Here is a 24,816-nt window from a genome sequence, read left to right on the forward strand (position 1 = left end):
TCTCTGTGGCTGATTACGATATGTTAAAGAGTAGGGTGGCCTATCTGAGTATTAAACACTTAAATTGCACTTAAAAATGTCTGCATGTCACTGTTTAGATGAGAGAATATCGAAGCTAATATTCTCTCCTCTTAAATTTCCACAGCACTAACTTCACTTTTCTGAGCCATTTTTGTGATAACTTAGCTAGGGCTGAGCGATTTTTCCTCCTTTTATAGATTAATTCGAATTTAATGTTATGCCACAATTTTATTTTTTAGAAATAGCAAAGAGAAACGTTCGGCCTGATAGTGGAAAAGTGGCTTATGAATCGCCCATGAGTGAACGTCATAATTCAGTTCATCTGGAAGAGAAGACAAAAATGCAGAAGAGCTCAGCTGTGTGGGAGCACTTTAAATTGAGTGAGGACAAGACAAATGCAGTGTGCCAGATATGCAGTTTGAAACTGTCCTACCAGAACAGCACATCAAGTTTGAAAAATCACCTGAGTTCTGCAAGCAGTATGCCTATAGTATATTGTTGGTGTAAAAAAAAAGAAACGCTTTTATCCACTACGTTAATCAGTAATTTTTTTAAATTTGCACTTAATTTGCTTGGAAAATACTTGCGAAAATGGTAGTCTGTGCTCCTGTAGCCTACACTGAAAACATAGAGTGCCCTCTCGCTAGTTGCTGTAGACGGTAATGTTTTCTCTTGCGACTTATAGTCCAGTGCGACTTATATATGTTTTTTTCCTCATCATGACGTATTTTTGGACTGATGCGACTTATACTCAGGTGCAACTTATAGTCTGAAAAATACGTTAATGTGTCTTTATTAAAAGTATTGCTCTTAACAGAGCTAGCTGTGTGTTTTGTGTCACTAGTGCAGTGTCTGTTCTCGGAGCATGTAAGAGGCAAGTTGCTTCAGGTTCGTGCTGCTCTGTAGTTTATTACAAGTTGATTTATTCTGATGTGTCGAGTGTCCATATTGCACCAAAATGCAACACTGCACCCCCTTGGCTACACACCCGCCACGCGTGAAGTTTATTGGATGAACGTTTCTCGACATAATAAAAATGCAACACAGAAATTTCTACCTTTATTAGAGAGAGAAATATGTTCAGCCCCCTCCCTCCGAAGCTTCGAATATTCGGAGTTGATTACTATCGAAGCTTCGAAGCTCAAGATATGATATTTGGACCAGCTCTAGTTGACGCATACTCTGTTTGCTGTGCGTGTGCAGTCTATGTGTGGTACGTAAGCAGTGCAGAAGCAGCATGTGCTGCTCACTGTGCTTTCACACAGGAGTCTGCATTATTTTGATTTCAAATCCAAACATTTTTATTTAAAATGCTCTTCCAGCATTGTGATTATTTTTTTTTTGCACAGTACAGTATAATACAATATTTTATAGATGTGTTTAAATTCAATAAATATAAGAAACACATTATTCAATGCTTTTTCCTTTTGCATTTACTTCTAGATTTGTATATTAAGTTGCTCAAGCTAGTGGCAAAACATTTAAAGGGGTCATATGACGTTGCTAACACTCCAAAGAGAAAGAAAAATTTAAATCGCATCATATGACCCCTTTAAAGCACAGCTCATTATTTGTGTTCAATATGAAAAAGAAAATGCATATTAATACACCATTAATGCATATAATTAATGTCTGTGTTTCACAGCCAACACATATGGCTTGTTGGCTAAGTTTAAAGGGAAAATTCTTTATGAACCGCAGGATTCCTTGTAATAAAGATTTAAATGCAACAGAAAAGGCAGCACAGCTGACTGTTTCTTTTAGTTTGTTTTAATTTGGAATGTTTGTGATAACAAAAGTAGTTTAAATGTTTTGCCACTTGCTTGAGCAACTGTGTTGTGCTGTTTGTAAGCTATTGTGCAACAGATGCACAAGTGTATAAACAAAAGTGCACTTCATGATCGAACATTTAGGTGAGATTAATGTATATTTCTAAGTCTAAAAAATGCTCCCCTCCACCCCTCAAATAAAAAAAAAAAATTCCATGAGAGTCACAATAGTTTCCCATAAGAGGAAAATACCCCACATTTCAAAAATTAAATTCAGGCCTTGAATAAATGTCTAAAAATCCTGAGTGAAGTAATACTATAAATAATATATAACTGAATCTAAATTAATACATAGATATTTCATATTGTTCTTTTTTTGTTTGCCTTTTTTAATTCAGTGTGATTTAAAATTTAGTTAAATTAGAAATTCTTACAAAATAACTTTTTATTATTTAGTAAAATAATAAATAATGATTTAAAAGCATTTCCGTTTCGGTTTTCGGCTAAGTGCATTCAGAATCTTCAGTTTCGGCCCAGAATTTTAATTTTGGTACATCCTTAATAATAATAATAATAATAATAATAACAATTATTATTATTATTATTATTATTATTGCATTAACTAGCAATTTTTCCCCACTCCCACAAGTACTCTAAAATGTAAAAATGGGCAGAATCAGACATTCAAATGGTGTTTTCATATAAAATGTTCTCCAATAATCTGTTTTATTTACAATTTGGAAAAAAAAATACTGTTTACAGTGTATTTTGTAAATACAGTGGTATATACATTTTTGTTTGCAAGTGCACAAGTATTTTTGTTGTGACTGAATATACTTCGTAAATATAGTTGAATATACACTCATGCTAAAATTTACAATTTACACTTATTTTATGTGATCATACTATTTATAATTATTAAGAATTTGTTATAGTGTTTGTATACATTAATAGTTTATCCAGTTACTCTTCTATCTCTTATCCTTATGATGATCTAGATGAAAAGCTGTGTTTTTGTAGGATCCCCTTTTATAGCTCAGTATGTGGATCATTAGGGTGCTGTTGGTTTAGAGTACTATGCGATGACTCCCTTGAGTCCTTGTTAAGAGAGGGAAGATGTTTTTAAAAACATTTATTATTAATCAAAGAAACCATCTGTGAGGGGTGCCATTTTTATTTTTGAAATTCAATGGTTGATCCTCATTGCAACCTCTGCCAGGTGTGCTATACATGTGTCTGTTTTGTTACTTGATACAGTGGACAGACAGGTTTTCTGTCCTCTCCTCGTCCTCCGCTCTGTGTCACCACCTTCTTTACCACAGCAACAGGCAAAGATGAGAAGGATCGAAGACAGGAACTGATAATATATTTCTCTCATGCAGTTGAAAGCAGAGCTCTGGGGGGTTACTTCACAGGAGTGGTCCTCTTCTGAGAGCTGAGGGAGAAAGAACTGAGAGTTTGAAAAGGAAATGGTTCACAGGACTGATTTGGTAGGAGGGTTATTGGGGGTGGATCGTTCTTTTAAGTTTCTGACAGAGCCAGGAAAGCCCTGGAGGCTTGTGTACAAATCATGGTCACTAGTTTTCTATGAGATGCACACTCTGATAACCTTCCGTGCTGTGATTATGGCCACCGGAAGCGGAAGGAGCTAGTAAAATTTAGGGGCTGACATGTAGTAATAGAGATTTTTCACATTTTTGAACCCTGTCTTTGTCACTTGGTTGACTACTGGATTCAAATCAAATAAATTGAACATCATGTGGTGGATAACATTTCACCGCTTCAGTTTATAAGTGCATTTATTCCAGTCAGCATTTTATGAGATTTTTCTGTAAGCGGGCTCAGCTGTTACCGATACCCATTATTGCAAATAGAATTAGCTTGATTTGGATTAGATGTAATAAACAACAGGGCAAAGAAACAATCTTAGTCATACTGCTATCACTAATTACACAGAAACTACTGAGAAACACATTCTGATTCATGCTAGTCTGTCATGCTGTGAAATGACAACTTGAGTGACTACATGATATAAAGTTTGGAAATGTCACCTGGTTTACATGACATTCAGTTGAATAAAACACACCGTACCTCTTTTAATTTGTAGTTATGTAATTAATCTAGTAATTCAATTCTTTAGGTTGCATATGTCACACAACCAGAAATTCAGCAAAGCTGTTGGATATGACAACCTGTTATAATTGCTGCATTATTTGTCATTAATGTTGCTTCTTGTTTGTGTGTTTGTCCAATTTTACCAGTCACCTTGTGAAGACTTGCGTTGCCTTGGCTGTTTTTGGTGTAAACACTGTACACCAACAACAACTTCCTATCATGTGATTGCAGCATTGTCTTATTATATTCATCCTCATGCACTTCCTCATAAACATTTTTAAAGGAATTTCAGTTAACCCCTGACTCTAAATATTAAATTTCAGTGCATATTCCTCTCTTGAATACTTGTATATAGAATTTTATGATCGTAGTCAATAATTAGGAATTGTATTTTCGGCAGATAAATATTGATGATAAATGTAAAGTGCAATGATTTATTCTTGTTTGCCCTGACTAACAGTCTCTTCTTCTCTCTCATTGTTTGTTCTGTAGGCGAGTTATCCTGCCTGGGAGGACTTTGTCACCAAAGGGGCTAAGCTGCAATCTCAGCTAAGGTAAGAACAGGCCTCATGCGTTACACGCTTCCTTGAGTAGGGAGTAATTATGATAATCTTGTTTCGAAAGCAGGAAATGTGCTTGATTATTACATCATTCAGGAAGGATTTGTCATCCAGTATAAGAGGAGAGCTAATAAAAGAACATTTTTGAAAAACATCTTTTTGAAAGATTCAAAAAGGCAGTGAAGAGGCAGTGATTTCATAATAAAGAAATCATTTAGAAGTGGAGAAATGTAAATACAGACAGTTAGGAAATGCAACACATTTAGAAAATGAGGATGTATAGTTGATTGAATGGGCTGTTCTGTCCTAAAGTTAACAGAATATGGCATCTGCAAGCCTTTGTGCCTCCATGATGTTATGAACGTTTGAGTGAAGAATTAAAAAAAAAACCATCCTGATTTTATCCATCGTGCATTGATTGGATTTTGAAAAGTAAGTGTTACATATTATCATAGAGCCAGATTGTTGGAGATAGGTGTGAAAAAGTAAGAGGGCTTGGGGACATTATCTAAACTGAAAGATGTTCAAGAGATGTGTAATGTGTAAAGTAAGACCTTGAGTGTTTAAATTGAGTAAATAAATGGGGCAGGATTGATTCTGACTTGGGCCATTCCTAATTTTCACAATCCATGTTTTTGTCCAATGTTATGTTGACTTAATGATCGACACTAAAGTACACAACAGTACAACCTACTAAACAGACTGTAAGTCTATCCCTTGTGTGTATTTGTGCTAGATTAAATATTCCATCTGACCTGACTAAGGTGCAAGTTGGTATACTCTATAAAGTCCTCAATATACTCATGACACAACCCCCCCCCCCCTTTTTTTTTGCTTTATGCTTCTTAAGAAGGTAGAGTCGCAGAACATGTAATAGCCACAGACCATTGGTAGTTGAAAGGTGTTTGAGGTGCCATAAATCAGTATGATACACAAAGGCTTATCATAGGAAGATGATTGTGTAGGTTCTCCGTTGGTTCCATTTTTACAGTGCGTCGCCTCTGCCTGACCTCTTTGTTCTGTCCCTGGAGTAAACAGGCTAATGACCCTCTCAAAGGTCCACTCCATTCCTACAGATAAACATCAAACACGCTCCACTCACACACACAATTACATTTCCAGCCGTCTGGACTGCCAAGAGTTGATCATGGTCTGCTTTTTAAAGTTCCTCATGACTTTGGGCATTGCTAGTGTTTTTGTAAACACAGTGTTTACCCGTTGCTGTATATCACCATATGTCTGGCTGATCAACACCACAGTATATGCAAATAGTGATACTAGCCTGACTGGTTTGGGAATGGCTGCTGTAAATCTTAATGCAAACCACCAATTGTGCTTAAGGTGTAGTTGTACTGACTTAAAATGAAAAACAACGTTTTTGTGATATGCAGGTCAATGGTTATCATGTTTTGTTCATCTAAAAAGGAATTCATGCAGTCAGTGACTTGGATACACTAATTCTAAAATGAAATGTTAAATTTTCTGAATTCAATTTCATTTTGATAATTTCTTGGGGGTTTAAAGTGAAGAAAATAGTGATTATAACTGTCTGTAAACAATTTATTAGTCTGATTTAAAGGCCTAAAATAGTTAAAGAATGTTTGGTCTTTTTATAATAATTGAATTTATTATTGTTTAATTAAAAAGCATTATTTGTTTTACAATATAATTAATATTTCAAGAACTGAAATATTTGTAATTTAAATATTCGTTAGCATCAAAAAAAAAATTCTATACTTCACAGTTATGTCATTTAATTTAAAAAACAATTACCCGTTTTTCCAGGGTATCCCTACCATTAACCCAAACTCTGTTTCTAGAGACAGAGCTACTCTTAAAGTGTTAGCTGTTGCGAGTCTACCTATAGGGCACAAAAAGCTTTCGCAGGGCTTGGGGGGCCGCTGTGGGGAGGTGGGGGAATTGCTGAAAGGCTGTACTTTGTAGTTCGCATCACCTGATACCACAGAGCTCTCTCTGATAAGCTGAGATCTCTCTCTTCAGAATGAAGGCACTGAATGGATCCATACAATGGCACCATTGACCCTGTCAGTATGTGCCCGTGTCCCAGCCGATAAACATGCAGAACTCTTTCCTATTGAGCAACTGTTTACTATATTCTGACCTGGGAGAAGACTATAGATGTGTTTTACTGTAGAATCAAATAATCTAGTATATGTAAGCTTTCAGAATTGTCAAATCAAGTAGGATTAGCAATTTTGATCAAAATTCCATTTCATGGCCATTTCAAGGCTCTGTTTCTGGGATTACTTCTCTTTATATCAGGCAATCCAGTTTTGTTCCTCTTTGGCCAGAATACACCTTGTTGTAGTCTATATATTATGCTCTGTTCATTATTTTTTTTTAGAAACCTCACGCTTTTCTACTCAATTTTAAACGTTGATCTTGTATTCAAATGTAAGGCCCCGGTATACTTCAAACGAAATTAAAGAACAAACTGATAGGACGTAATTTCGAACAAAATCAGGCCAAAACGAAGTTCGTTTTGAGTTCATTTTGACAGTTCGAAACGGCTCACCAAAGCTTTCACTTTCAGGGGAGTTCGCTTTGGCTCCTAAACACCTTTGAGATTCCATCGGTCTGTGGTGGTTATGCAATTGGTGGGGGTGTTTTGAAACTCCACTTTGTTTGACACGCAATATTTTTTTTTTTTTCTCTGTTCATTCCTCATTCTGCGGAGGTCATTAAGGAGAGCAACATCTCCTGAATACACTGGAGTGTCAAATAGTTGAGCTGCACAATTATATCTGCACCTGTACGATCGCTTGCGGACAGACTTTAAAGATATAGAGACAATATTTCATTCCTAGAAAGAAATAGCAATGAAGCTTGGTGTCGACGACCTGGAGTTATGCAAATAGCGAAGCAGAGAAACATCTGAGACAAGTTTTCCAAAGCCATGAAAAGAATGAAAGGAAAGAGTAAAGATATAAGGTAGCAAGTACCTTTACAAATAAAGTTACAAATAAATGTTAGACCATACTGCTGCTGTTGTTCTTTCAATAAGCGAATTTAAAGGGTATACAGTAAATGAATCCACTGTGAGACTCTGACATATATAGCAATTGTAAGTCGCTTTGGATAAAAGCGTCAGCTAAATGAATAATGCAATGTAATGCAAATGAAATGCCAAACGAATATACAATAATAAACCTTTGTTTTTATCAAAACAATTACCGTATTTTTTGGACTATAAGTCACACTTAAGTATGAGTCACATCAGTCCAAAAATACGTCATGACGAGGAAAAAATACATAGTAACAGAAGTCGCACTGGAATATAAGTCGCATTTATTTAGAACCAAGAACCAAGAGAAAACATTACCATCTATGGCAGTGAGAGGGCGCTCCATGCTGCTCAGTGGTAGGCCACATGAGCACAGAGCAGTATAGAGCGCCCTCTCGCGGCTGTAGACGGTATTGTTTTCTCTTGGTTCATTTCTCTTGGTTCATGTAGAATTAATTTTGATAAATAAGTCGCACCTGACCATAAGTCGCAGGACCAGCCAAACTATGAAAAAAAAGTGCGACTTATAGTCCCAAAAAAACGGTAATACAGTTTTATAAAATAAATGAACACTAATAAAACAAAGCAACAAACTGATTCCAATATTTTTTTCCCCACATCATGCTAAAGTTTTACAGACTATGGGACATTCACACTTCCCAAGTACTGATTATGGAACGGTTCTTTTGTATTGCAAACATGATACTTGACTCCGCTGCTAATCATTATTCTGTTGTCTATAATATTTTGACCATTGGGCCCTATCTCTCACCTAGATTGCCTACACTTCTTTATTTCATCGTTGTTTTGTTTAGGGGATACACGCGAGTGTCGCGACATGACACGTCGCTCAGCCTTTTCAAACTTCTTTTTGCCCCAAAAACTATAAGTATGACTTTTGGAGTTTCAATTCTGTTTAATTAAACTTTTTACAATATCGTATCTAAATTCGTTCTACAGAATTCCAGAAAATGTGAAAAAAGTGCAGAAAAAATAGGGGAAAAATGTGGATTGTTTTGTAAGTTGCACTTTAGTTATTAGTGTCTTCAGGTATTTAAACATCATTCATCCAGAGTATTGTGGGCTGCTGTGCTGTTAACGTGCAAGCTCCAAAAATCTGTCAGTGGAAATATTTGTTGTGATATATTGACTCTGAGCAACAATCCAGTCAAAGCCTCTTTGCTTGTAGGTTTTTCTTACAGACAAACTCTTTCTCTTTCTGTCATTCAGGACAACAATCATGGTCACTAGCTCATTCCTGGATGCTTTCCAGAAAGTGGCTGACATTGCAACTGGAACACGAGGTAAGATGAGATTTCTACCTTCTTTGTCTCTCTCTGCTGTCTCACGCACAAACGGTCTGTCTCTCCAGTTATGATAATGAGGAAAACAGGCAGAGTCGTACTTCACAGGAAAGGTTATTCATCAGAAACATGAAGCATTAACTCGGAACACCTCAAGACTTGTCCAAATGTCTTTTCCTTTTTTAAAGGCCGATGTGGGCCGTGTGACACTAAAGTGAGAAGACTGCGTGCTTTATAGCTTTCCTAATGATAGTACTCCTGGTGATATGCATGAAACCAAGAAATAAATTCACACAGGTGCTTTTTGGAATTTGGTAGTGCATATCGATAAACTTTTTTTTTTTTTTTTTTTTTTTGCAGTATGTCATAGGCTATTTACCATTTAAAAGTGCTGAGACTGAGCTGATATATTTAAGTTGATGTGTGTGTAATGTTGCCAGTGTTCAAATACTTCCTGCCCTTTTAAAATGCAGACAACTATAATTGAAGCATTTGTAGATCGACAACCATGGAAAAAGAGTAAACACTGCGGTATTAGCAAAACATTGCTGTTTGTAAGAGCATTCCAGCCAACCCAACAGAGCAATGTTGGTTTGACCAATGGCGATTTGGGGGCAGGGCTTTCTGTTTGAGTGACCAATGGCAAATAGGGATTTGTTTGGAGATTTCTGGTTGAAAACAAACATTTTTACACTTTTGTTTGATTGGAGGATTATGTTGTCATGCTTTCACTTTGAAGATCAGTTTATAGATTATTCTTGCAGTCAAAACGGAAAACTGGTAGTGCTAGTTATTCTGTTAAGTTTTATATGCAGTGTATTATCTTTTTATTTGTTTTGTTATCTCTTTGAGATCATTTATTGATTTGCGCTGAGGTCTCACCTTTAGGGCAGTGTGAAATAAACAGGGTAAAATCTTGTCACCCAAGGCAACAAAAAGGTCATCACTGTATTGTTCTCTGCTCAGACAATTGCAGGAAGGCATGAGTGTCTCATAATGGCCTGGATTGGGTTACATGTCTCCACTTCTTGTTAAGGTGACCTGTTTGTTTGTAGTCTGTATGCTGTGTGTTTTGCACTCCTCATTCTTTGTGCAGCTGCTGTGATTTAGCCCTGACTCTGTTTATCTTGCTGATAGTCCAAGAATTTTACCTTGATCTTATGTCGCTGAACACTGAATTAGATTAGCATAGCAAAAACACGGACACTGCTGCCCACGTGCTATTTTGAATCTGTCTTGAGTTTTTTTTAGTCTACTTAATGAATTCAAAGAAGTATAGTATTGGATGTATGCTTCTTTTTTCCGTTTTGTATACTTATTGTTGATTTACTCAGTTTTCTTTGATCTAATTTGTCTACAAAGAAACACTGCAACCATAGTAAATAATTTGTGAGTTTTTTTTGTCTGTAGCTGAAACCTGATCTGTTTCTATTGTGCTGTTCCACAGATGAATAGGCCAATGGTAAAACAATGTTATATTCTAGTTCAGTTGCATGAAATCACGTAAAAAAAAAAAAAAAATAGCATTTACAGTTCCAGTGAAATAAGCTCTAATTTCTGTTTTCAACTTGAACCAATACATTTGAAATGCAGTTGATGTCAGACTTCCACCTTGTAAACTTGTGCGGAAAGTCCACAAATATGATGTCATGTGAAAGGTATTTGTGTAAGCTGCAGACACTCGCTAGATTTCAGAACGGAGCTGTAATATTAATTTATTCTGCATTTCATCCCAATTTGCCCATGCAAATATTTTCATACCCTAAGAGAATTCATTTACCCAAAACAGACGAGGTCTTGACACGCCAGGAAAAGGGAGTGAAAGAGCATTTAAAGATTTAGGTGCCAGGGGTGCTGCTGCACCTTTACACGAGAGAGCTGTCATGATTCAGACCTGCTGTGTCATGCCTTCTGATGGAAAACCGTTGCCTAAAATGTCTTTGTTTGGGGGTCTTGACTGTTGAGGAGGTGCTTTTTTGTTCTCGCAGAGGAAAATAAATGGTGCATGTGTTTGGATTAAGTTAGTGTTTGTTTAGAAAGTTAGTGTTGACATGTATGGCATCTCTTTCAGTCTGAGGAGTTTTACTTTACGTTCTTTAGATTGTTGTCAGCTTTGTGACAGTTTTGTTCTGTGTGTAGTTACTTTCACTCTTCTCTTTACTGATAAATTCTGTACTGAATATATACTGAATGTACTGAATGATAAATACTGATAAATGTGAGAATTTAAGATCATTGATGCTGATCTGTTAACAGTAACTCCAAATATATTTAATGTAGTTTACAAACATGCAATTTTCCAAATAACTACACAGACAATACTCAACAATATTTTTCTGCTTTATATTATTGGTGTGTTTTGTCTCCATGCCCACTTGGGATGCACATGCCTGGTCCGATCCTGCTCTCCCCTCCCCCTGCCCCCGCTGTACTGTGTTCATATTATTTTATTTGGGTCCAAATCATGGTTCGTTTGCCTCATCAAGCCAACAGCTGTTTACCGCATTACTTAATAACGATGAACCCGGGTGTGCACTAAAAGTGCTAGTCAGTGTGAAAGCACCTTTGCTCTCTGTTGTCTGAGTTCCACCAGAACCCTTTACTTGAGCCTCAGTATTGATTATGTGACAGGCATATCAGCTGCTGACCTGCGCACATCCCCCAAACCTGATCATTCGACTTACTGATCACAGATGAGACCGCTTTGCTAAACCAACCCATCTGCTTGGGGTTGTTTGATTTGATCAAATTTAAAAAGTTAATTGTTATGCTTTCTGCAATCTACAATTATTTCTTGCAATTATAGTTTAATTTACATACTGTAATGTGCCTCTTGTGAATAATTATTTGGTGGTTATAAATGTACATTTTCAAAATAAATGTTATTTATTTATTTTTGAATATTTAGGAGTGGATTTCTGTCAGCTGACTTGTCATTATCTGTCATTAAATCTTGAAAATAATCATCTTAAAAATCATCATAAATAACTTCTTATATTTAGGACAGCCCCAGACTTATATAATCCCAAACAATAATAATTTTTTAATGAATTTATTGGGTTATTTCAAATGAATTGTTATATTTAAGCATTACAACAACAGCTACATATAATACACAGGAGGACTGGGGATGTACATGATTTTCTTGACAGCGATGATTGTTAATGTAAACACGATCACTCATGATTAGCCTGTGTGTGACGCTGCTTTTTGCTGACTTCAAAACTCATTAGCAACTCAAAAATGAGTCAGATAGGGAGCTTTAATTGAACGCCGTTAATTTTAGCTTATAAATACATAATCTTTGGCAGTATTCAGTGCATATGAATACGCAGGACGCATTTGCTGTAGAAGCGTGGACTCAAATACCGGAAGCGTTCACTCAGATGAGAGCGCAAAAACACGGCACAAACATGAATGAAAAATATCACTGCAGCTTGAGACAGGCTATTTTAAAAGTAACTGTTCAAAAACAGGCCGCATTAAAACGTGAAGCTGAGCGCCAGTCAAAGTCGCAACGAAAATATACAGTCTATAGTGCATGCTTATTATGATTATTAGGGTAATCTACCGGAAACGCAAAAAGACAATAGTGTGAGTTTATCAGTGTGTCATGTATTCATTCAGATAACGGCTGTTATTTTCTTCTTAAGAAAAAAAAAAAAAAGATGTTCGTAAGAACTTCGTGGAATTTATCTTAAGAAATTTCTTAATTTATTTTTTAAGAAGATTTTCGTGAATCCGGCCCCAGATCTCCAACATAGCCTTGTCTCCTCCTTCTATCATCCAAATTGACTATCCATGCAGTAGCCAAAAAACAGGAGAAGAAAACTATCCATCCTCCATTTTTCTAATCAATCATCTGTTCATTCATTAGCTGACTGCATTGATTGATTGCTTCTTTTTTTCCTTTTCTCTCTTGTATTTTGCTGGAGGTTAGGGTCCCACACTTCCTTGCATTTACTACTTCAGCTTCTCTCTTCATCGGTTTGTGATTTGCAATCTTGCCTCCATTTAACAACCTCATTCCTTCCATCCATAACAGATGAGGGCAGAAATCCCCCTTGTTTTCTCTCCATCCATTCTTTTCTTTTTCACTTTTAAGGCAGCTCCTCAGAGGACATCTGGTGGCCTAAATGCTCATGCCGTAGCGAATAGAACAGAAATATCAAAGCGGGACATTCTAGTGTACACTTCTAAGGAAAATTCTTCATCTTATCTCACCAAACATTAGCTTTTGCTCTTACAGCCCACTGATGATATAATCAGATATCTGGGTAGCTGCTCTTCTCAAGTACCTTGTGTGTAAAGATCCGTGGACAGCTGTATTAAGACGAAATGGGAAGAGCAGATGTATGATGAACATATGGAGGTATAGCTGGAGTCGTCAAAAGCACCATTGCACCGTCACTGACTGGGGTGCCGTTTTGGTCCCACACCTGTTTTGGCCAGCGCCTGGTTCACAGCTGCTATGCTTTCACAAAGGGGCCACACCAGCCCCAGTTGTCTGTAAATATGTGTGCACACGTTTAGATCCTCTACTGACCCTTAAACGTCAGACCCCACTGCAAACATTCCAGAAACAGGAAGGATTAAAGTGCACTAGGAAGGCTGGATCGGCATGTATGTGTTTGAGGGGAATTTAACCCACCAAGACCCTCAGTACCCGCTCTGAAACCCCAGCTGAGAGTGATTGAGCATGCGGTGTGCAGCTGTGAAGTCCCATGACCCTTCCACATAAAGACGAAGTATGCATGTATGCCAAACAGCTTTATTTTAACAGTCTCTCACTTCTATTTGACCTGTTTTACTCTTTATAAACTAGCTCCATCTAGATTTAAACCTAAAAAGTCTAAAGCAGGGCTTCACAGCCTTTTCTGCTAAACCCTTTATTATGTAATATTTACTCACCCTAATGTCATTTCAAACCTGTATTGCTTGCTTGCTTGCTTGTTTGCTTGATTGCTTGCTTCTCTAGAACTCAACAGGAGATTTTTATTCTGAGGCTTGAGGCTAAGTTTCAAGCAGCAAATCAACATCTCGGGATGCTTGAAATGCAGCGGCGCTGTATGTCCGCACACTGCCTACTATTGGTGTAGACGAAAACAGTCACTTTAAATTGTAATTATATTTTACAATATACAGTTTTACTGTATTTTTGATCAAGTAAAAACAGCCTCAGTGAGTGAAAGAGACATTTCCAAAAATCATATTGACCACAAACGTTTGAATGGTAGGCCTAGTCTATAATAAAAGATGTGTAATTTTACTGTCATTATTTACTGGTAATCCTACCCTACAGTGAGCTTTTAACAATTTTGAATGGATGATGTATTCAGAACATTGAGAAATTGTGTAGAATCATTCCAACTGGTTTTGTCGGAGTGATTAAGATGGAAAAAAAAACTATCCATTTAAGTATTATCTTTCTATACAGAGAATATTTAGATTTGTCTTTCATACATTGCACTTTCCTATGATTCACTTTCCCTGATAAATCACATTGATGGGGATGAGTAATGGACTTCACCTTTAGCAATGATTTTCCATGCTACCATATTTATTTAGTCCCTGTGTGTAATTCTCTGTTGAAAAGACCTGCAAAAACTTGTGAAGGTTGTTGACATGCATGGATGAGTTCCCTTTAGGGCCGTTTTTGAAGCAGATGGTTTTTAAAAGAACAAAAACCATTTTTTTTCTAGTCTCTTAGGGAACTCATGACTAGTTACTAAAGTGGTAGACATTGCATAATTGGTTGGCACACCCAGTGTTTAATCCAAAGTGAAACTGCCTCTGGACTTCTAGAGATTCACATAATATTTTCAGTTTGAAGAAATAATTTGACATATGAGGGTGTCAGTCACCACACCGGTGTGGATACTGTAACGTTACTTAGGAATCACAGATTCTCACCTACATCTTATATATGAATATATGACCCAAATAAGAATTTTCTCTGTAGATTGTCATCAGAACAAGTAACAAGTCTGCCATGTTTGTTCTTACCAACTGAGGAAAAAAGCATTACAATACATTGCGCTACCAGTGGTGATTTAAATCTAATGATCGATAAGCTCATTTCACATCAAACCATGAAAAGTCGCACCTTAGTATAAGTCGCATCAGTCCAAAAATACCTCATGACGAGGAAAAAAAAAAACATATATAAGTCACACTGGACTATAAATCACATTTATTTAGAACCAAGAACCAAGAGAAAACATTACCGTATACAGCCGCAAGAGCTCTCGCGGCTATAGATGGTAATGTTTGTTCTTGGTTCATGTCAAATTAATTTAGATAAATAAGTCGCACCTGACTATAAATTGCAGGACTAGCCAAACTATGAAAAAAAAAATGTGCAACTTGTAGTCCGGAAAATACGGTATTGTTATACTTTGTTCTCAAATTGTTAGTTAATATCATCAACATTGGCTATAGTGTGTTTTAGCGTGTAGATTTCAATTACTGTACAGTCTAAATCTCTAATTATCATACCATTCAAATTTCATATTAAGAAATTATTTTAACCCAAAAAACATTATGCTCCCTTCAAACTGGTTGTCTTTTAAAATGTAAATTTTGTGTAATCCCAGGTAATGTAATTAAAAGCACATGTAAAACTGAACATAATAAAATTTCATTCACATGTGTTTTATAAACACATAGTCCTTTCTGGATTAAAATCCGCCATCAAAATGAATGTAATTATTCCAGCTAATGTGAGAAAAGGCTATAAAGATCCGCCACCTGGAGGATCCTCATATGCAAAAGCCTATTTGCCGAGACTCGATCTTTATGTTTACAGAAGTGACGTAATGACGCAGAAGCATGCTCAAATTTTCCAAGAAAACCTACTCGTAGCACTCAAATTAGAAAACATTTGCCGCGTTTCCACCGAAATTACCCGGAACAATTGTACCAGGAGCCTTTTTTTCCCCAGGAACAATTCCCCCCCCCCCCCCCCCCCCCCCAGACCTGTGGCTTTCTGCGTTTCCAACGCGGTCTAAAGTACTGTGAAGATTAGACAAATAGTCTGGTGACGTAGGTCTGTGTGCATTTCTCAATACAAAGTACACAAATTTCGGACATGCAAAGTCCGAACTACCGAGGATGCAAGTTTGATTTGGGAGTGTGATCTTCACCGGACGGGATGACGCAAGTCCGTTAATTATACAAATATTTACACTGAGCTCCTGCTGATCGCATGGAGCTGATCGTCTCCAGAATTTGGGAAACACATTTTTAAATAGGTGCTGTCTTCATAAATAAACCGCAGATTTGATTTTTAAACAACTACATTCTCACCTGAAATACTTTTAAAACTACGTTTTATGACACCACAACAGTAATATTTTGTAAATGATCTGAACAAATGGTGGTTCAGATTAAAAAGCTGTGTGAACTCAACCAATCAGCATGTTTAGCGCCCAAGTCCCGCCCCCAAAAGTTCTGGACCTTTGAAAAAGTGCTAGCTTGCGAACAGAAGCTATCTGAGGCTGTTTTTTTTTTTGTTTTTTTTATATAACCCAGAACTTAGACCCTGGTTCCTGCGGTGGAAACACAAAGCACCAGCCCAAAGTCCTTAGTTACTGGGTAAAGTTCCAGTGGTGGAAATGCGGCTATTATTATTATGAGCTTATCGTTGTGAATCAGGCTAAAATAAGGCGACAGTTTTGAACACTGGCTGGTTAAGCACTTGCTAAATTTTTTTTCTGATAATTTTTAACCAACACTAATGTGCATTTTTATTATTTATTCTCCCAATTAATTTACTTATTTTACGTATACATGACTATACCTCCCAGAGAAAAAAACAAAAAAACAAAACAAAAACTTTTGATATATTTTCAAATGGAAGTGGAATTTTCAGCATGTTTACTCCAGTCTTCAGTGTCACATGATCCATTATTATCAATGTTGAAAACAGTTTTAACAATCTTTACTGTTAATTTCGATCAAATTAATTCAGCCTTGCCGGATAAAAGTATTAATTTCTTTAAAAAAAAAAAAAAGAAAAGAAAAAAAAAACATTTAAAGTGCATATTTTTAATGGTTCATGTTTTATATCATGAACTTATTATAGACAGGCAACATTTTTATGATTGCTGCATCTCAAACTTTGATGTGCATTTTGCACTCAATTATCACAAGCCTTGTCTAAGTTGCCCTATCTTATCTAATTGGCTGTTTTTTTGCCTTTTCTATGAGTCGGGGTGCTTTAAGTTTTGAGCCGTTTCCAGGAACAATAATTTCTAGGCTGTGACAAACTATAATGGTGTGACGTGAAAGAGTTATCTTTGAGCACACCTGAAATTCTTTTTTGTTCTCAGAATTATAGATGGTTTTAGATTAACATGCCCCCAAACGTCTTAAATGTGGTTGTTCAGTTTATGTCCATCAGCAGGAGAAAAACCTTACAGATAAGTAATAACACTGAATCATGGCCTCATGGGAAAAGCATCACCCATCAGCAACATGAAAAACCTGACATTTCCTTTCCACAGCTTTTTTTGTAGCACTTTTTGTGACTTTTTTTTATAAATATATAAATAAAAACGAAGGTGTCTGAATCATGAGCAGGCGTTGAATGTGGAGTCTGTGCTGTGTAGAGAGTCGGTGGGTGGAGTGAGTAGGTGTGAACAGTGACGACTGTGTAACACGGACACACTGGAGGCTTTTGTGCGGGCCGGGCATGAGTGGGCACTGGCTAAACTAGATTTTAAGGAATGGAGGAAAGAGTGTGAAGTTTATTTTGGACTGTGTCTAATAGAGCAGCAAAGAGGGAGTACAGACAGAAGGATGGGTTGGCTTTATATGGTCGTGTTTAGATAAAGTATTCTTGTTTTTGCTAAACACATGCTGTCAATAAAGAGATGCAATAAAGCCAGTTTGAGGTTTAGTTTGAAATTTATCGTGGCATATCTGGTGACAAGATCCAAATAGATCTGTGAACTGGTCATGTTGGTTACAATCTAAAGGGCCTTTCGCACCATGGGAACCTTTTCATAGTACTGGAACTAACTGTGGAACTACCCACTTTTTGCACCGCTGGAACTGGGTACAATTTTAGTACCAGATGCTGAAGTGCAGGCACTTGTAGCAAATGCCAGTTGTCATTGGAGATTTTTAGTACTCTTTTCTGTTCTTTCATTCGGTTTATGTATATGCCAACATTCCATGTCCATTATTGTGAAATCCGCGAGACACAACAAAAACACAGCTTCGATCACAGCGTCCTCCATCTACCTGTTGTTAACGTTGTTCTTCTGTTTCCATTGTAGAATGCCATGCACAAATGACGTCGCTGACGACCGGGTTACATCACTTCCTAAAAAACACTGTCGTTGCGAATGGAACCCTTTAAATGGTACTGGGAAATAGTTTGTGCAAAATCGTCCCAGTATTTTAGTACTCTACATTTAGATCTGGAACTGAAGCAGTGCGAAAGGCCCTTATGAAGGTTATGTTTTTCACCACTTTTGTACACTTCTTGTTTTTATAGACACGTGTTAAACCAAAGCCAGATGTCATGCAATATATGCCCACAGATCATCTGCTTGAAGAGGAATGTCTCTTGGAGATCTTGTTCATTTCGTTCACCAATCCATACGCTATAACGCTTCATGAAGATGTCTGTCAGGGCTCACCAGAGGGTTTCATTTGTGTCTTCTTTGCTCAGTTCTGTAGGGCATTTGTGTGGTGGACGTTTCAAACTCGCATGACCCAGCGATCGTTTGGGACACAATCTGCCTGGAGCTTTTATCTAGTTTTGAGGCTTGTGGCTAAGTGGGCCCCCATGACTCACATGGAGAAAGGAACCAAGTGGTACAAACCCAGTCCTGTGATCCACTGGGGAACGTCCTTTTTCCATCTGTGCTTGTCTTTTTTTCTTCTTTTTTTTTTAAATAAATCACAAGTCAAAATATAAAAACTTTTAGTCAGACTTTGTTTTAGTTTGTTTTTTTGCTTTAAAGGATTGGTTCATCCAAAAATTCCAGCATACAGTGACAACATACAGTAACTATGGGATGAAAGTCCATATTGAACATTTAAATACCATAAAAGTAGTGTAAATGAATTCTTTAGAGAGATATTTGAAGCTTTGTATGAGAAACCGAAGCAATTTTATACTACCGTTCAAAGGTTTGGGGTTAGTAAGTCTCCAGCAAGGCTGCATTTATTTGCTCAAATGTAAAAAAAAAAAAAAAAAAGTAATACTGTGGAATTGTTACAACTAAAAATATTGGTTTTCTATTTGAATATATTTTCAAATGTAATATGTTCTTGTGATGGAAAGTTTGATTTTGAATGCATTCATATTTTTATAGCACTTTCATTGTGTATTGCTGTATCATTGTGTGTTTTCAGCATCATTACTCCAGTCCTCAGTGTGACTCCACACGATCTTTCAGAAATCATTCAGTCATTTTAATATGCTGATTTGCTGCTTTTGTATTAATATTTTTTTGCAACATTTTGTATAATTAATGTAGAAAAATAATTGTTGCCTCATATGTATTGCCGAAATCATAATGCATTTTTTTTTCAGAATTATTTGATGAACAAAAACTGTAATAAGTAAGTTTATCCCTTTAGTAAAAATATTACATTGGCATCCAAGCTGCTATTAATCTAAAAAAAATTAAGTCTTCTGAAATTGAGTTTCCTTGAAGTCCATTCCTTTCTTGCCTGTTTTAAATTCTAAATTCCTATGCTTAAAATAATCTCTTCCCAATATGGTTTCCACTAAACATAGGCACCACATGAAGTTCAATGAGTTTGACTCTGCCAGCCTTCCTACAACATGATCTTGCTCACGAAGCAAAATCGACCTTTAACTAGTCTGTTTTTTAGTGTTTCAGTCAGTTGAAGGTACAGCTCACAGCTAGCTGAAATGTTCGTATGTTTAAAACTCTCCTGCCAACTTATGATCAGATTTTTTTTTTTATATTATCAGATTTGTTGAATGATACCGTTTGTAGGTAAGAGATCTGTTCCACAGTCCTTGTGCTCTGTAGTTTGATCATTTTGAGTTTGATGCAGATTTAGAGGTTTGAGTTTGTGCATCTGTTGTGCTGTATATTGAGGAAGGATAATACAGACAACGCCTTAAAGTAAGGAAGGACCGGGGACGCCTTGGTATGCTGTGATCATTTAAAGTCTGCTCAGGGAGGACCTTTGTCCCCAGACGTGGTTTACGAGAGTATCCCGACCTCAGTGGGGAAGGCAAGCCGCTGACCATTTCCTTTGGAAACACTCGCGTCCCCAGTGAAATGACCTGTGACTGCTCTGGCTCAGACTAGTTATTTTTGGGTTGAATTTGAACATACCGCAGAAAGCAGTCATCACGGTCTGAAGGTTCCAAGACACTTCAGAGAAATTAATTATGTGGAATGATGCTGCTAGGAAAGTTTTTTTGACTAGGGCTTTGTTTTAGGTTTTTGGGGGGTGCATGCACACAAACCCTCACAGATGCATGTGCGTGTTTTCCTGAAGACATTTGCAATTCATTAACCCCTGAAGGGCACACATGACCTGAATGAAGCTGAATTGGCAGCCCTTCAGTCCACCGGTTCCTGAAGTCCACGCAGGATGGTTGGCGATTCTGCTGACGTTGCCTCTAGCTGATCTGTTCCAGGGTCAGCCTTCATTGACAAAACTGCCTCATAAAGACAAGAGCTTTTCCTTGTATTGCACCTTCATCAGAGATCACATGATTCTCAGCTCAGTGAGGTTTAAATCTGCTGAATGGGATTTATACCTAAATTTCTTAGTGATATATTTGAGAGATTTTATTGCAAAACTTGAATTTCTGATTTCTTCAACCATAAACCAAGCCCTTCTGCTGAATCTCAATATTTTCCCTCTGCACTAGAGAGATTTGGTTTATACAGGCTCCATGTTTAACCTTTTTTTGACATTTGGCAATGCCAAAGAACTCCCTTCTTTTTGCAGGCATTTTTTTTTACTTTCATTTTTTTTAATAAAATGTATGCATTTTATTATATATTTTATCAGGTTTAAACTACAAAAAATGGTGTCTCATGTTTGCATTAACAGACCTTAACACTGCTGAGAAAAGTGCACCATTATGTTTGAGCAAATGCACTTAATGGATTCATGCAATAATGCTAATCAGATTTGCTTACATAAAAGCCTTCTTCATTAAAACACTCTTAATATTTCACTTGGCGTTGGGGTCATTAAGGTTCAACTGTTTTTCAAGGACAGCTCTTTCAGTACTTTTCTGGTCTGAAACCAGCTGGGAGTGTAGACCTCTGGCTGATGTCAGTGTAGTGAAATACATTTTTGCATTAGGTGAAGTTTTGAATCCTTAGGAGGGACATATAATGTTTTATAACTGAGATTTCTCCCAGTAGCGAAGCCTAGTTGGATGAAACTCTGGTGCAACATTGTCATGTGGAGGGTTTGTGAAAGCAAGTACTGTTTTTCCTGAAAACTATTGATCTTCAAATGATTTTGGTTGAACTGCTGTTTTAAGCACGTCCGCACCGCACTGAATTTACTCTGATCTGACCTGCAAAGCAGCATGCAATGAGTTTCAGTTCAGTGCTCACATGATTGCATTATGCTTGCACTATTTTAATGCTCTGTAATACTGAAACTAATGAAAAATGCTACTACTTATTTATTCAATGTCAGTGCTTTTTAAAATGGTATTACAGAAAAAAACTAATATGCTTCTATGTTTTATTATCTTAGTTTTAACTTTGTACCAGAACTGTAGCATTCTAGTGCATACTCGACTGTCATTTTGGCTGTCATTTTGTATGTGCGAGTGTGATCAAGGTGTGCTGCATCTGTGTGAATGGACATCTTTGTCCACAGAACGGCCTCTTTTAAGCATCATATCACAGACAGCAGTGAGTGCCTGTTAACTAAGGGTTCATTCTTTGGGCCTCTCTCTCATTCTGAATGAATATATTGTGACTGACCCACGGTCAGAAAAACTCAATAGAGAACCTGAGATTGAAACGGAGCACTGCGAATGCTCTCTTCATACGACGAGCTTACGTGCAGGGAAATGAAATTGTGGCTAAGTGAAAGCTTTTCCATTGAGGAAGAGGTGGAAAAGTTTATTGCTCTTGAGCAAACACGATTTTGACCGTTTAAGGTGATGAGGACGCCAGCTAGGTGTTGTTCCTCTGAGGCGGAGTGCAAAGGCTTGGTTTTAGGTTGAGTTATGGACTCTTTTTCTAACAGCACAAGCAAGAGGAAAGTATTTGAGCGCCGACGGAAACGTACAGTCTCTCCGTCAGTGATAAAGACTGTTTTTGTGTGATTAAGAGGTTTAATGGGGATCATAAATCATATTGGCAAGAACAGTGAAGAACCTTTTTGTATTCGACACACAGATGTGAGTGTGCTTGAATGTTTTAATCTGGTTTCAGGGAGACTTGATTTGTATATGATATTTTATTTTTATAAAAAAAACAAGTTAATACTAATAAAAATATGGAATTATATAATCAATATAAATATAAAATAAACGTTGATTTTAATTGTTTTTCAGTATAATCTTGGTGCACAGATATTCTTTTGAAATGTTCTCAAGGTAATACCACATGGTCTATCATTTAGTCATTAAATACTGTGGTAAAAATTTCATTCAAGACAGGTTAAAAAACCCATAATGCCTAATACAATAATAATCTGATAGCTGCTAAGTGGGTTGTAAGTATTTCACTTTTTACTTAATTATTTTTAATTGTGATGTATGATTTTGATAACACTCAGCCCTTTTAGTGCATTATAAAAGTATAAAAGTGAAGAAAAACACAAACTACCTCTTAGCTCAGCCCACCTTTTTATCTCAATTTTGCCCTCGGATGCATTTCTAATATTCAAACAAAGCTTATTTTTCACTTCATTAACTAAAGAAGCCATTTTTATTACTTTTTCTTTATAGACACAGACAAGATAACAGGAAATTATGGGGAAAAGAGAGGATTTGGAACACTTTTGGAGCTATATTCGTACAAAACTGACTTAATGTGTCAGCATTTGTGTGCTAATCGCTAGGGCAAAATTCCAACCTAGCTAGACTAAAAAGTGGTATGCCATTGTTTGGCAATGTTTTGAATAGATAGCCGATTTGGACAGTTACAGGAAGTTAAATTAATTAAGGGCTGCCTTTTGTGGTTTCCACCAAGCATAACAGTTGCTTTTAAAGTGGTTGGAAAATTGGCTAGGTGGTGAAGTTTTATTCCAAGAATATACAGAATGGTGCAATCAGCTTGATCTGTAACTCTTACTAGGAATTAAAGAAGGGAACAACTAATTTCACACTGTTTTTACATTGGCAACTGGTTAGTTTGGCGGCCTGCCTGACTTTTACACTCAAACACCTGGAATTATAGAGTTTGAGAACTGTTCTTACAAGTTTGTGTCATCTGTGCTCTCTTTATTTGACACCGGTTGATCAACACCAGAGACATTGGAAAGTTTAATCACTTAACCCCCAGCAGATAACATGTTGAGATCTCGCGTGTGAAATGATGTGGCAGTAATGAGTCTTACTGAGAGTCAGCCCGAGGCGTCAGGGTGTGACGTCCCACCTCCCCAGCCGAATCATTTGACTTCAAAACATCAACAGAGACCAGTTTGTGGCACTAGTGGCTGTGCTGAAGATCACACAACACGCAAACAGCAACAAAGAGACCAGTGAGGTGCATGATATGATATGACATGTCCAGTCCTGCGCTGCCCCAGGCTACAGACCTGGGAAACACTTAGCAGGAAGTACAGTGACAGAGATGTAGTTACGCGAAGAGCTTTAATGGAAAAAAGAGAACAGCATCAAGGATTAACTTCAGTGATAGTAATGCGAGAGATAAATAGAAGGGTGTTTTCACACTCTGTCTAGGTGTCTCAGTGTAAATTCTGACTGCTGCAAATGCTCTGAACATTGGACTTTTAACTTGTGATTTGCATGCAAGGTTCACTTTCTTTTTTTTTATTGTATGTTATAAAATATGTATATGAGATAAAATACTGTATGTTTACGTTACAATGATAATGTACCTCAGTGATAACAGATGCAGAAATTCAGGTTTTGTGGGAAATTTGGCAACTACACAGAAATGTAAATGTTTTTTAAAGAAATGTAAATGAATAACGAAATGAAATTAATTAAATTATTATATTTGTGTAAATGCAAAGTGGAGTGAGACTCTTTCAATGGGATGATTTAAATTGTGTTACTTTACACTTTTTATGGTTCAATGAAATGTTTGGTTATTTGAAGAGGACTTAAGTAATGACAGAATGAAACTGAAAGCAAAGTGCATATTTACGGCAAGTGAATGGCAAGTTTTTCAGCCAGTCGTGTTGAGCATAATTTGCATATTGCATCAGCTATATCCTGTTAAAACACAGTCAGCATTCCAATATAAACTATATCTGATTAACACAATTTATTTGAACATTTCACTCACTGTTTAATCACAGGGTAGATTATGTTAATATCAATTATGTTATTTCAGAGTGTTCGACTCATTAGATAATGTGACCTTTTTTGTGTTAATGGGTGGGCTGGTTAATGTATGTATCATTGCGATTTAATGTATAATCTAACTAGTTTATCTGCTTTTGTAATCAGAATTACTCTTATAGTAATTTATCATAGAGGCTGTTAGGAAGCCAGTCTAGTCTATGCCTTTCCCAGATGTTTACCTTAACTGTTAGCAAGTGAATAGTTGGATTGTCTCAGATCAGTGATTAAATAAAGCTTTTTTTGGCTGTTCTTCTCGGCTGTACATGTGCTAGCCCAAAAATTTAGCATCCTTTCCTCAGCTGACTTTAGGTTGGAAAAAAGTCCAGATGTGTGTGTGTGTGTGTGTGTGTGTGGTCCTAAAAATGGGCTGTCTTTCCTGATTGTGAGAGATTGATTGTTTTAAACTTATTTCCTTACCTAGAAGGTGAATGATTTGAAAATCATTGTGTTATAATGAATACAATCTATAGCGATCATTTCGAACACACTGGATTGGTAAATA

The 24,816-nt window shown here is 36.8% G+C and overlaps 1 protein-coding gene across 4 annotated transcripts in view; it reads left to right on the forward strand.

The window, feature by feature from the left end:
* The window catches only part of mtss1 (MTSS I-BAR domain containing 1), a 51,373-nt gene that overhangs the window by 9,505 nt on the left and 17,052 nt on the right, over positions 1-24,816 (forward strand). For all 4 annotated transcript variants that reach the window (XM_052558229.1, XM_052558231.1, XM_052558228.1 and 1 more), the window contains exons 2-3: positions 4,398-4,459; positions 8,721-8,794. In XM_052558229.1, the coding sequence (XP_052414189.1) occupies positions 4,398-4,459; positions 8,721-8,794 (136 nt within the window). The remainder of the gene's footprint in view (positions 1-4,397; positions 4,460-8,720; positions 8,795-24,816) is intronic.

The sequence above is a fragment of the Carassius gibelio genome, chromosome B6, assembly GCF_023724105.1.
Source record: "Carassius gibelio isolate Cgi1373 ecotype wild population from Czech Republic chromosome B6, carGib1.2-hapl.c, whole genome shotgun sequence".
Classification (NCBI taxonomy): Eukaryota; Metazoa; Chordata; class Actinopteri; order Cypriniformes; family Cyprinidae; genus Carassius; species Carassius gibelio.